Source organism: Ostrinia nubilalis, chromosome 24 (assembly GCF_963855985.1).
Source record: "Ostrinia nubilalis chromosome 24, ilOstNubi1.1, whole genome shotgun sequence".
Taxonomy (NCBI): Eukaryota; Metazoa; Arthropoda; class Insecta; order Lepidoptera; family Crambidae; genus Ostrinia; species Ostrinia nubilalis.
The window spans coordinates 8,996,735-9,010,958 of NC_087111.1; the positions used below are offsets into that span (position 1 = coordinate 8,996,735).

At 40.2% G+C, this 14,224-nt stretch overlaps 1 protein-coding gene across 1 annotated transcript; it reads right to left on the reverse strand.

Annotated features, from left to right (window-relative positions):
* Positions 1–1,565: 1,565 nt before the first annotated feature.
* Positions 1,566–13,967, reverse strand: LOC135083916 (vacuolar protein sorting-associated protein 16B). Its single transcript, XM_063978670.1, has 10 exons — positions 13,776–13,967; positions 13,538–13,682; positions 12,953–13,143; positions 7,912–8,048; positions 7,489–7,516; positions 6,876–7,026; positions 5,948–6,084; positions 5,203–5,292; positions 4,384–4,713; positions 1,566–1,691 (listed from the first exon to the last, which is right to left on the reverse strand). The coding sequence occupies exons 1-9, from the start codon at positions 13,845–13,847 to the stop codon at positions 4,546–4,548; spliced, it is 1,119 nt and encodes a 372-aa protein (XP_063834740.1). The 5' UTR covers positions 13,848–13,967; the 3' UTR covers positions 1,566–1,691; positions 4,384–4,545.
* Between the last annotated feature and the right edge of the window lie 257 nt (positions 13,968–14,224).

The window sequence follows — 14,224 nt, forward strand, 5'->3', positions numbered from 1 at the left end:
CTTTTAGGCTGAGTTACTGAGTATTTTAACTTTAACAAACGTCAAAAATCTGTCAAATTCAATAAAAACAGCGGTTCTTGTTACAGTTACGGTTAAAGTAAGTTGTTGCATGCAACTCAGCTTTTAAGTGCCTAAGGGCTGATTTTTCAATCGTCAGATAACTTTTATCTGAAGAATAAACTTGTCATTTTGACATATTTCCCATACTGAAACTATCAATGTGTCAAACTTATTCTTCGGTTAAAAGTTATCTGACGATTGAAAAATCAGCCCTTAATAATAATAATAAATATCCCTGGACATTTTACACTACGCTTCTAGTCCCAAACAACGTGTTTTGAAACATACTTATCACTATGCTTGTTTTGCATTTATTACAAAAAGTTAAACTCTAGTTTAAATTGACTTCTGGAAATGACATTTTAACTGGTTTAACCAGGTTTAACTTTTTTATAATAATGCCCTTAAAGTCACTATTATATCACATTAGACGGCTTGGTTATATCAACAACATAATTTTTGAGCCTTCTTTATTCTGTAAATTGAATAATCTATGATATTATCTATTTAAGTATATCATCAATTATCTATGAACAATATGTTTGTTATGATTATTTTTTAATATCAAGCACTATAAAATCCATATCGTTGGAAATTGGAATATTTGTTTTAATTAAAAGAAATAATTTGTAAATAGTGTCCATTTATTACTTAAAGAAAGATAATTGTATTTATTTAATAAATATAATTACTTATACATCACAAACACATGTTTACGTATTTCTTAAAAATTATATTTATACAAGATTTATAATTTAGTAAAAAGTTATTTTACCTGATAAATAGTTTTGGATCTTCTTTAATTTTTCCATTTTATTGACTGAAACAAAACAAAAACAGATTAGTATTCTAACTTTGACCGTTTACCAGTTGGTTAAAGGTCATAACACACTTATCAACCCGGAAAGGGATCAACACCGTACCGCAACCGTATCGTAGACGTTTACATTACGGCGCGGATAAGTGTGCATTGCAGTGCGTTGTTTACAAAGAATACTGACCGCTTCGAGATGATACGGTTACGATCCGTTTCCGGGTTGATAAGTGTGCTTTTTCCTTAATGTGAACTCATGGTAAGCACACTGATGAGAATGTAGTGAGTAGATTCCTGCGTGAGTGGGATATACACTAGGCATCAAATAAATCGCACCTCCCGCGACAAGCACTTTCAAACGATGCATACTTCATACCCCACTTCCCACCAATATTGGCACCATTTAATAGCCTAGTTCTAAACTTCATTTCATTAAAGGAAAGTTTTTACCACAAAAATGTGTCTTTAGAAGGATCCAGTCACTTCTTCAAAAGATAGTAAAGCGTAAAACGCTAGAGCCAACTTTTTTTAGTTCCGATTTTTGCCACTGAGGTTTCACAATCGTTGGACATATGTCAAATGCCGCGTAACTTTAGACGAGTATACCGTGACAGCTCTGGCACGTCAGATATCATCTATCCTGCTCGCTCTACTATAGGAACCTACCTAATTATGCTATGCCAGTACTTACATTGTCCCTAAGAGTGTTTTCAGCAAGTATATACACCTCCGACTGCGGATTGAGGGTCATTTTGTAGTTGGTGAGCGCTATCCTGTCCTTTTGCTTCGCGTAGGTTTCTATCACCACTGGGTGTATCTGCGAAATTAATGAGAATGTTTTTTTTTTATTTACAACGAGGAAGCTCTTGGCCTGTATCTCACCTGATGGTAAGTGACGATCAGGCCGAAGGTGGAAGCGAGCTTCACCCGGAATCCTCAACCACAGAGGAACTGGCTATCTTACCTCTAACTGCCAGAACACAACAATGCTGTTAACATTGTTGTTATGGCGACAGACTTAGGTAAGATGGTGGGAGCTAGCCAGGCGGACTTAGAACAAGCCCTACCACCAACCAAATCGAACAGAAAAATCCACTGGGAATCGAACCCGGGACCTCTGCGTCTGAAGCAGGTGGTCTTACCACTAGACCACAGAGGCGGTTATTGTATATTGAAACAAAGCTAAAAAGTATTATGTATTAAATAAATATTATATATTAAATAAATATTTAATACAGTCAATGTCAAATAGATCGAAAACAGCTAAAAAGTTCGCAACACGTCTTTGTTACAATGAGGGCTATCGTTTTAGCGCTCACCAGTTAGCGCCACTGTAGAGTAAGGTCCTGTCAATCGCCAGGGGTGCCAACTGTTAAGTATAAAAACGATAGCCCTCATTGGCATAAGGTTGTGTTATCATTTTGGTCACTTTGGGTGTTACGAAATATTTGACGCTGACTATACCAATATAACAAATGAATGAGACAACAAAAAAACTCGACTTAATTTTTTTTTGGTTACAAGATTCTTCTACTCATCAATGTATAGGATGTTATTTAACTTTTTATGATTGTTTAAATGACATTATTGTTCTATAAAAGATGTCAAAACAAGTGGCCAGTCCTCGGAGGATGCGATCTTGTTCACACAAGTCGCTAGCAGCTGTTTATTCGCTTGCAATATCTGTATTACTAGTAGTCCAGTCATTATAGTAAGTTCACCTCGGAATTCGAGATACCCAGCTGTAAGTCTGTAAATACGTGTATATTGACACCCTAAAAGTTGTCTCAAAACCTACATATGGTAGGGTGTAAGCAACTATTAAATTTCAAGGTCAACGGTCACAAAAATCGGTTTTTTGCGCTTTTTTTAGAAATATCTCATTTCCTGTGGGTTTTTTGCTATTTGTATTTATTATCAATATTGTAGAATACTAAATTCTCTACAAATTTTGTTTAAAAACTTTTTTTATACGGTGAACCGTTTTCGAGATAGAGGGCGGAGAGCGCGCGGTCACTGCATCACTTCAGGTCTACTTAAGCGGTTTAGATTTTTCATACAAAAGGATTTTCCCGCTAATTCCTGTGGGAATTTCGGGAATTCCTTGTTGTAACTAAGCTTTGAGTTTACTAAGGTACCTACATGCCAAATTTCAAGCGTCTAACTTCCGTTAAGCGTTTAGATTTTTCATACAAAAGGATTTTCCCGCTAATTCCTGTTCCCGCGGGAATTCCTAAGTATACTATAACCTGCCCAGGTGTATGAAGAATAATTGTACCAAGTTTCGTTAAAATCCGTCGAGTAGTTTTTGTTTCTATAAGGAACATACAGACGGACAGAATTCTATACATGAAATATATTTTCAAAATAACTATCAGGGGGTGATTAGTGATCGATACTGATGCCAAAAATGCAATCAGTAAAATTTTTGTCTGTCTGTCTGTCCGTCTGTATGTTCCTTATAGAAACAAAAACTACTCGACGGATTTTAACGAAACTTGGTACAATTATTCTTCATACACCTGGGCAGGTTATAGTATACTTAGGAATTCCCACGGGAACAGGAATTAGCGGGAAAATCCTTTTGTATGAAAAATCTAAACGCTTAACGGAAGTTAGACGCTTGAAATTTGGCATGTAGTTACCTTAGTAAACTTAAAGCTTATTTACAACAAGGAATTCCCGAAATTCCCACGGGAATTAGCGCTTAAGTTGACCTGAAGTGATGCAGTGACCGCGCGCTCTCCGCCCTCTATCTCGAAAACGGTTCACCGTATAAAAAAATTTTTTAAACAAAATTTGTAGAGAATTTAGTATTCTACAATATTGATAATAAATACAAATAGCAAAAAACCCATAGGAAATGAGATATTTCCAAAAAAAGCGCAAAAAACCGATTTTTGTGACCTTTGACCTTAAAATTTAATAGTTGCTTACACCCTACCATATGTAGGTTTTGAGACAACTTTTAGGGTGTCAATATACAAGTATTTACAGACTTACAGCTGGGTATCTCTAATTCCGAGATTCTTACCTAATTTAAGCTTAAATGACTGGACTATAGTGCTAGCTAGCCAGTCCCATAGGATAATAAAACACCCTGTATACACTACATACGCACCTTATACATCTGGGCCAGTCGCAGCCTGTCTTCAGAAGATGCTATCTTGTTCACACAAGTCGCTAGCAGCTGTTTACTCGCTTGCAACTCGCTTAGTCTAGCCAGTAATATCTCTATTACTAACGCGAGCTAGCCAGTCCCATAGGATAATAAAACACCCTGTATACACTACATACGCACCTTATACATCTGCGCCAGTCGACACCCTGTATACACTACACACGCACCTTATACATCTGCGCCAGTCGCAGCCTGTCTTCGGAGGATGCTATCTTGTTCACACAAGTCGCTAGCAGCTGTTTACTCGCTTGCAATATCTCTATTACTAGTGCTATCTACTGCCAGTCTCATAGGATTTCAAAACACCCTGTATACACTACATACGCACCTTATACATCTGCGCCAGTCGCAGCCTGTCTTCAGAAGATGCTATCTTGTTCACACAAGTCGCTAGCAGCTGTTTACTCGCTTGCAAGTCGCTCAATCTGACCAGTAATATTACAAGTGCGAGCTAGCCAGTCCCATGGGATATCAAAACACCCTGTATACACTACATACGCACCTTATACATCTGCGCCAGTCGCAGCCTGTCTTCAGAAGATGCTATCTTGTTCACACAAGTCCCTAGCAGCTGTTTACTCGCTTGCAAGTCGCTCAGTCTAGCGAGTAGCGTCTCTATAGGTATGTGAGACGATACTGTCGTTCGACCTAGCCAGTCCTGTGGAATGAAAATAAAATAAATATCTATACTATAAGTCATGCTTCATTCGTATGCGCTGTCACGTCATAATATGTCAATGTCACCCCTCCCGTGCACCCATACCTTGTGCTTACTTTTTACTAAAAAAAAATTAAGTTAATAATAATAATCGCTTCCACCTTTCGGCCTGATCATCACTTACCATCAGGTGAGATACAGGCCAAGAGCTTCCTCGTTGTGGAAAAAAAATAATAATAATCGAATACGAATATAATAAAACCAGACAATTTTCAGAAAAATGGGACTAGAATGACTCATTATTTGCCTTGACCAAAGGGACAAATGTAGTAATCTTATCTCATATACGAACTGTTTAAATAGATGGTAATAAATTTTTACACTGCAAGAATCATCAGCTATGATTTTTTGTGGGTTTAATTTATAACATTTTTTTTACAACCAGCATGCAATGAAATTCTAAAATAAAATAAAACCGTTTCAACTCACCTTTTTCGTGAATAATGTTTCCACAATATCCCATTTGTTCGATTTCGCGTGAACATTCAGCACCACCCAGTCGTATTGGAGCGGAGGAATCTTGAAAAAAGATTTAAAAACAAATGTTTAAATTGTAAATAAATAAAATATGATGAATTTAAAATCGCTTGTTCCCAACTATTAACACTGTTACTCATTGGGAAAAAACCCATCAAATCCCTTACTCGTTTGTCTGTAACCTGTATTTTCTTACAGTAAGATTTAGAGTACTTTAGTATTTCGATTTTTAATGTATTTTGTACATCGTTCCTTTATAATAAAATGTCTGATAGCTGATATTAAAGGTACTTAATGAGTGTCACTGTAAACAGTAACAGTGTGACTGGATGGGAATTTATTTCCCAACGTGTAACAGTGTTACTCGTTTCGGTGTGACTCGTTGGGAACAAGCGTTTCAAATTTAAGGCTGAATTGCACCATCTCACTTTAACTTTAACAAACATCAAACTCCATAAAAAAACACCGGTTATCGTTATAGTTACGGTTAAAGTTAGGTGGTGCAACCCAGCCTAAAATAGGTAAAACAAGTCGTTGTTTCTTCTCAGCACTTGCCATAATATTATGTTTGTCTCGAAGCGCTGGTAGGGCCCAAAAGATAAGGAGACATGTAAAGTGCCCCTTAAGGGGTATTTTGACGTTCATTAGACCCACTAGTGGTCTAAATTGAATTAAAAAAAAAATTCGATTTTGTCACCTGTTGCCGTTGACACACCGTCATGGGAGACATCATATTGCCAGCGGTATCGCTCCAGTGCTGTGCGCAACAGTACGCCAAGCAGTGCAGCGCTGACTTGTTGAACAACTCCTGCTTGTTGGCGAACTTCTGCCATTCTGAAATAATTTTTTTTTTTTATTTACAACGAGGAAGCTCTTGGCCTGTATCTCACCTGATGGTAAGTGACGATCAGGCCGAAGGTGGAAGCGAGCTTCACCCGGAATCTTCAACCACGGAGGAACTGGCTATCTTACCTCTAACCGTCGGAACACAAGAATCTGTCCCCACTGGGATTCGAACCAGGGACCTCTGCGTCTGAAGCAGGTGGTCTTACCACTAGACCACAGAGGCGGTTGTGTTGTTATAATCAAATCATCATCATTTCAGCCCCAGGACGTCCACTGCTGAACATAAGCCTACCCCAATGATTTCCACAAAGGTCGGTTGGCAGCGGCCTGCATCCAGCGCCTTCCTGCTACCTTTATGAGGTCGTCGGTCCACCATGTGAGTGGACGTCCTACGCTGCACTTTCCGGTACGCGGCCTCCACTCCAGAACCTTGCTGCCCCATCGGCCGTCAGTTCTGCGTACTATGTGCCCTGCCCATTGCCACTTCAGCTTGCTAATCCGTCGGGCTATGTGAGAGACTTTAGTTCGTTTACGGATTTCCTCATTTCTGATTCGATCTCGCAAAGAAACTCCGAGCATAGCCCTCTCCATAGCACGCTGTGCAACTTTAAACTTCTGTATAAGACCTATAGTGAGAGGCCACGTTTCCGAACCATAAGTCATCACTGGTAACACACATTGGTTGTAGACTTTCGTCTTCAGGCACTGAGGTATTTTGGATGAAAATATGTTGCGCAGTTACCCAGTGTGTTTCACAGTAAATAAAACACATAACTTACCCAGTAATTTAACATAATCAGCCACCATCTTAGCCTGGTGGGAATCCGCCCCAGGTTGGTTCAAATGATTTGCAAGCAAGTTGGCGAGCTTGCGTAACAAACTGTCCACGTTGTTGCCTTGGCTCTTGATGCAGTGGTGGAATTGGTACATCTGGGGAAAAAAAAATATTTCCTTCTAAAGTCCGGTCGCCGAGCATGTACAATTTCGTCCAATGACCCCAAGCTACCCATCCTTATCGCTCGCGCGTAATTATATTGCTGTCAACCGGACTACAATATTATAATGTGAAAGTTTGTAAAGATGTATGTTTGTTCCACCCTTATTCACAAACGATGCTTGTTTAAGTGAAGCAGCAAATCGAACACACAGCGTTGAATAGAGCTCTGTGATTGGTTCGCGGGTAACCGTGTAGACAGGCGTAAATACGGGCGTTACTCTTTCACGCTAAAACTACTAAATGTATTTTGATGCAACTTTACAGTTAATTGTTTATACACCAAAATAATACCTAAGCTATTATTTATAACGTTATGTGACAAACAGAATTTCGAAGTCGCAAGCAAAAGTTAGTAAATGTAATATTTATGAAAAAATACTTTTTACTGTACTTACAGCTGCCTCAGGACTTCTCCCAAGCATCCTGAAATAAAGTTAAGGATTTTTTTTCACATTAATTAATAGATATAAGTTATAGGTACGTCTGTACCGATATAGGTACCGATTTTGTGACGGTCAAACGTCAGCGAGACTTCAGATTTTTTAATTGAATGTGACAGTTTATCATATTAAGAGTAGGCGCACACCGTTGATTTTTCGTCGGCCGATAGTTTAGTCGGGCAGTTGATCAGTATGGACAATATGGACATGTATGGGAGTGCGCACACTACGCCGATTCGATTTGGCCGATTCTTCATACAATTTAAAATCGGGCACAACTATCGGCCAACTAAAAATCAACGTGTGCGCCTACTCTAAAGGTGAGATACATGCCAAGAGCTTCCTCATTGTGGATAAAAAAAGACAGAATAAACTTACGTTAGCAGATCTGAGAGCTCCGTGATTTTTCCTTCGGTGTGCAGAAAACTGATGTAATGGTTCAACGCTATGGGGCGACACGACAGCAGTTCAAACACTATCTTCTTATTTAGGGTTTGTATAAGAAATAGTACCACCTGGAATTCATTTATTTAATTTTTATTTGGAGCATAAAATGTCTTAGGCCCGGTTTCCACCAAAGCAGAGCGGAGCGGGGCGGAGCAGAGCGGAGAAGGGTCGGACCATCAAATTTTTCTATACATAGAATTTAACAGCGGCAGCACGGTAATAATATCATACAGTATTGTAACTTCATATAAACCGATGAAACTCGAGCTTTCCTTCGAATTTCAAATCTCGGGACGCGGTCGAGATGTAAAAGTTAGGGGTGTCGGGAATGTGCCGAACGGACGTCGATGGCCTAGTGTTGAAAATGACTAAGTTGATTGAATTTGACTGACCGTCTTAAACGGTCAAATTTGTCGAAAACTAGTCATTAACTGTCAGAAATGGTCATATTCAGTCAGTTTGATTTGAAATGAAAATTATATTGTATAAAACCAGCTTTGGGCCACGACTTCGCCCGCCTGAAATTAAAGTAACAGGTCATTAAGTACTCATTATGATTAGTAGATTCAAAAATGTTTTAGTATATTTTTTTAAATTAAATCTACTAATCACAAAACAACACGCATTTTTATCCTATTCCATTCACAAAGTATTTTGTTTGTCTAAATAAAATAAAAAATTACAATCACAAAACTAGATAGAAATTCTAAGTAGGTGAGCAGCCCTATCGCATGTTGTCATACCGTGACGTACCGCGGGGCTGTTGACATTTATTTCAAAAATATGGCCGAGTTGGAAAACCGTATAGATAGTATTACCGTGGCGGCGGTAGGGCGGCGCAGAACTGACGGCCGATGGGGCAGAAAGGTTCTGGAATGGAGGCCACGTACCGGAAAACGCAGCGTGGGACGTCCACCTACAAGGTGGACCGACGACATCGTAAAGGTAGCAGGGAAGCGCTGGACGCAGGCCGCTACCAATCGATCAACATGGAAAGCATTGGGGGAGGCCTATGTTCAGCAGTGAACGTCCTATGGCTGAAATGATGATGATGATGAGATAGGGCGGCGCGGAGCGGAGACGTGAAGTGGAAATATTGAAATATGATTGGTTTTCAAAATACTTCTCTGCACCGCTCTGCCTTGGTGGAAACCGGGATTAATTACATGTAATATAAACTTTAAGAAAGAAAGAAGAAGAAGAAGAAGGGGAGAAAGGGGAGAACGGTAATAACATCTTATCCGGCCCAAGTCAACCTCACCTGCACGCGTCGATGGTTCGTATGAATAGCCGACGGCGATGGTCACTGACCATCGCGGTACTCCCTGCTAGATAACAGACGAGGCTCTGACGACCGAGCAATGGCGGTATAACCATACACTCGGCCGGGAAACCGGTCGAAAGAGGCTACAGCGGCCTTGAGGTCCAAATTCCCTCTAAAATGTCTGGTGCAGAAAGCCAGGGGAAACTACTGCACTATTTCTCCCACAGAAAGTCGTCATGAAGGTACAAAATAGGACACAAAGGTGGCCATGCGATCCGCTTAGCAACCGGCGCCGTTCTGCGTCCGGGGCGGACGGTGGGAAATGGACTACCGGCCAGAATGATGTAGGAAACCAGGCATCGTCTGGAAATCATACTACTGGAACATCCTCCGAAATGAAAGTGCAAAAAATCCAAAAGATTGGTACTTGGAATGTGCGCGGTGCGCTTCAACCTGGCAAACTTGACATTCTGGAGAAGGAAATAGAGCGATGTGGAATTAGTGTTTGCGGTCTGAGTGAGACACATTGGCGAGGAAATGGTCACTTCCGGTCCGAATCGCATATTATATACTTCTCAGGAAACGACGACAACAGCAGAAACGGAGTTGCCTTTATCCTTCCGAAAATTAATGCAAACTGCGTGATGGGATATGAGCCCGTGAGCGACCGAGTGATAAGTATTAGGCTTAGAGCGAAACCGATAAACTTGAATATCATACAGCTATACGCACCAACTAGCGCGGCAAGCGAGGCAGATATAGAAAACTTCTACACTGAGCTGGAATCAACCATAGCCAAAATACCTAAAAGGGAGATACTTATTATAATGGGCGACTTAAATGCGAAAATAGGAGAACATGCTGATCAGCTTAGCCAATGCGTGGGTCGATTTGGACTGGGGCAGCGCAATGAAAGAGGGGAAAGACTCATACAATTTGCCGCCGAGAACAACTTGGTGATATCCAACAGCTTCTTCCAACATCACCCAAGAAGGCTGTATACATGGACCTCACCTGATGGAAAATACCTAAACCAAATCGACTATATTATGATTGGTTCGAGATGGAAATCTGCCATAAGAAATGCACACACTCTTCCCGGAGCTGATTGCGGATCTGATCACCAACTACTAATAGCAAAAGTTAAACTAAAGCTTAGAGCTGCTCGGAAAACTGAGACACACAAGAGAATCCAACCCACAGATAAACGGAAGTTTGTTACGACAATTGAACAAAAATGGCACCAATGGGCTAACCTAGATACTGAATCTACATCCCCAGATCAATTGTGGAATCATGCTAAAGAGCTACTCGAAATGGCTGTGGCGGGATCAGGGTCAGTAACATCGGTTCGCAAGCGTCAACACTGGATGACTGACGAAACTCTTGCCCTTGTGAACGAAAGGAGAAGCATGAAAGCTCGGGGAACTGATGTAAGGACATTGAACGCACTATCCGCTCGTATACAAGAGGCATGTAGACGGGATCGTAATTACCACCTACGGAAGCTGTGTGCAGAAGTCGAGGCTCACGCAGATAGACATGAAACAAGCGACCTGCACAAGAAAATAAAGTACATCACCAAAACCTTTACCTCCAAAACATGGTCTATAGAAAACTCACAAGGCGTACTTTTGACCGAGATAGGTGCTATTTCTGAAACCTGGAAAAACTACTGCCAGTCATTATTTGAGGATCCTGAAGCTCATAACTTTCACTCGACAATGCCCAGGAATGAAGAAAAAGAGCCGTTTATACTAAAGGATGAAGTGCGAGCCGCTATCAGACGCCTAAAAAGCGGGAAAGCCACCGGAAGAGATGCCATACCAATTGAAACCATCAAGGCATCGGGGGAGTATGGTGTCGATATTTTTCATACCCTGTGTAATAGAGTTTGGGAGACAGGAACTTGGCCCCAAGAATGGACTCACACTGTCTTTGTTCCTCTACATAAAAAGGGCTCCACTAAAATATGCAATAATTACCGCTTGATTGCTCTAATTTCACATGCAAGTAAAATTTTACTGCATATTCTGAACGAGAGGCTGAAGTCATACCTGTCGAAGGAAATTGCTCCTGAGCAAGCTGGTTTTGTGAGGGGTAAGGGTACCCGTGAGCAGATCCTAAACGTGCGCCAGATTATTGAAAAGGCCAGGGAGTTCAACAAGCCAACCTATATCTGCTTTGTTGATTTCTCAAAGGCATTCGACTCAGTAAAGTGGCCAGTACTTTGGGAGACTCTGTTGGCTATGGGAACACCTAAACACCTTGTTCACCTTCTCAGAAAACTTTATGAAGAAGGGACGGCTTCGGTAAGGACGGAAGACATATTGTCGAATAACTTTCATCCAAGTGCTGGAGTCCGTCAGGGCTGCATCTTATCACCACTGCTGTTTAACACCTACACAGAGCTCATTATGAGGATAGCACTCGAAAACTGGTCGGACGGAGTCGTTGTTGGGGGTCATAAAATCTCAAACTTCCTCGTTGCGGATAAAAAAAAAAAAAAAAAAAAAAAACTTGCGCTATGCAGATGATACCACCCTTATTGCAACTAGCATCGAGAATATGGAATTTCTACTGAGCAAAATGGAACAGGTCAGCCTGGATTTCGGTTTGAAGATTAACCGCAGCAAGACGAAGATAATGATTGTCGACCGAGCTAACAATAACTCGCCCGAGGTCACTAAAGTTGCGAACTGCGACGTCGTCCAATCATACGTCTACCTTGGTGCACTGATATCGAACAGTGGTGGATGCGCGGATGAGATCAAGCGGCGTATGGCTATTACCAGGTCCGCCATGGACCGGCTCAAGAAAATATGGAGAAACAGAAACATCACAAAGGCCACCAAAATGCGACTTGTCAGGGCATTAGTGTTTCCCATATTTCTTTACGGTGCGGAGACGTGGACTCTGAGAGAAAGTGAGAAGAAGAAGATAGACGCTCTAGAGATGTGGTGCTGGAGAAGGATGCTTGGCATAACCTGGACAGAGTTCCGAACCAACGTCTCGATCATCCAAGAGCTTGATGTCAAACAGCGTCTTTCTTCCATCGTCCAAAGTCGTATACTCACTTTCTTTGGCCATATAACACGTGGAGACGTCGCTTCTGTTGAACGACTTGTCGTGCAGGGGAAGGTTGAGGGCACAAGAGCGCGCGGCAGGTCGCCCATGCGATGGACTGACCAGATCAAAACCGCACTCAATGGTCCACTCCACGAGTGCACAAGAAAGGCTGCAGTGCGGGAGGAATGGCGACGGATTGTGAGACTTGCCACCGGACCTGGTGTGACGACCACGACCACTCTGGCAAGAGTGTAGCGACGAAGAAGAAGAAGAATAAACTTTAAAATTCCTCTGGGACAGCCTGTATTTTGCGGTTAAAATATTATTGGAGGTCAAGCTGTAGACACACGAGTTATAGTAGTCATAAGAGAGTTGCGAAAAGTATTAGGGTAAACCGACAGTCATTGGACGCTGCCAGACATTGGACAAAACAACCCTTGAATTTTCTTAAAATGAATATTCCTTCAAATACAATGAATATTCCTTAAAAAGAACGCCCTTTTATCTCCATCAGTCGGAATCTCTCAGTTGTTGAAATAGAAATGCTATTTTTAATTCAGTAAATAACTGTCCAATAACTTTCTTAAGTGTCCAATGACTGGCAGTTTACCCTACTACCCATGTTAAAAAACCACTGACCGTCAATATAGCATTTCCATCGCCAATAGAAATAGCTCCGTCTAACAGTTCTGTCTTACTCTTCAAGCTCCGGTGAACGTGAAGAGAACAAGATCGTCCCAACACTAGTCTTTTTAACGTAACTGCTACGGTCTGTTCAATGTCCGATTTTGACTCATTCGATGGGTATTTTCCTGATTGTGCCAATAGAACTGAAATGAAAATAATGTGATAAAATTAAATTAAAAGTTTAACACTGAAAGTGAATTTTAGGTTTTACCTACTATTATAATGTCAGTGAAATTATAATAGCCAATTCAAGTTAATTACTTTAGCCCTAGAGGGCAATTTTGGCTCAACAAAAAAAGTATTGAAATTGGGAAAACTATCATAAAATCAACTAAATAGGTGTCAGTAACACTATCTAACATTGCTCTGTCAACATTGCTTTGAGGATGGGAAATTGAATCCTTCTTTGTTTTGGACCAAAGTTGACCCTAAAACAAATAACCAGCAAATATGGTATGTAACTAAAAAAATACAGTTTCACTGACAATAATCAACAAGGAATAATGATTATTGAAATAAAGATAAAGTCATACATACTCAAATCCAAAACTTTAGGTGATACTAAACTATTCAAAGGTAGCAGTGACTTGGTGTTGCTGATGGCTGAACTGCTGAAAATACTTTCTTCTTTTGTCCCCGTAGAAGGCTTCTGACCGATAGCCAGGATTTCTTGTGGGGTGAGCTGCAAAGAAATTAAATGAAAATGAAACAGAGGTATATAAACGCCTAAGTTTGCAATCTTTTTAACCAAAATAAATGTAATTTTACAACTCACAACGTCATCATCAAAACTAAACGCGTGCGCTTTGGTTTCACTTGTGTTCCAATAATCATCTTCATCCATCATGACTTAAAGATGTATTTTAATAAATTAACTACTCAAACTTGTTTTAATTTTCCCTAAAACGAAATAAAAATAATTTATTTACAAACATGAAACAATTTTTACAAAAAACAGCTGTCAAAATTGAATGACATTGACACTGACAGAATAGAATTGAAAACATAGACAAGTCTAAAGAGTGAACATCAAGTTATAGAAAAACCGCCATCTATATTTTGTATCTTTACTACTGCTTCATAATGAGAACAGTCAAACAAAAATCACATTCACAGCAAATAAGTTGCTTACTTGTTGAAAAATAAATTCAACGTAACGTAATTCAAATTCGAATTCAATTTTTTATTGCCTATTAAAACGTATAAAACTTATTCTATTTTGAA

What these genes read in the sequence shown, in the direction of transcription:
- LOC135083916 (XM_063978670.1), bottom strand. Translation starts at nt 13,847, where the DNA reads ATGATGGATGAAGATGATTATTGGAACACAAGTGAAACCAAAGCGCAC. An exon ending in TTAGTTTTGATGATGACGTT is followed by an intron (nt 13,683 to 13,775) that starts GTGAGTTGTAAA and finishes ATTTCTTTGCAG; the next exon opens with CTCACCCCACAAGAAATCCT. An exon ending in ATGGAAATGCTATATTGACG is followed by an intron (nt 8,049 to 12,952) that starts GTCAGTGGTTTT and finishes AATGAATTCCAG; the next exon opens with GTGGTACTATTTCTTATACA.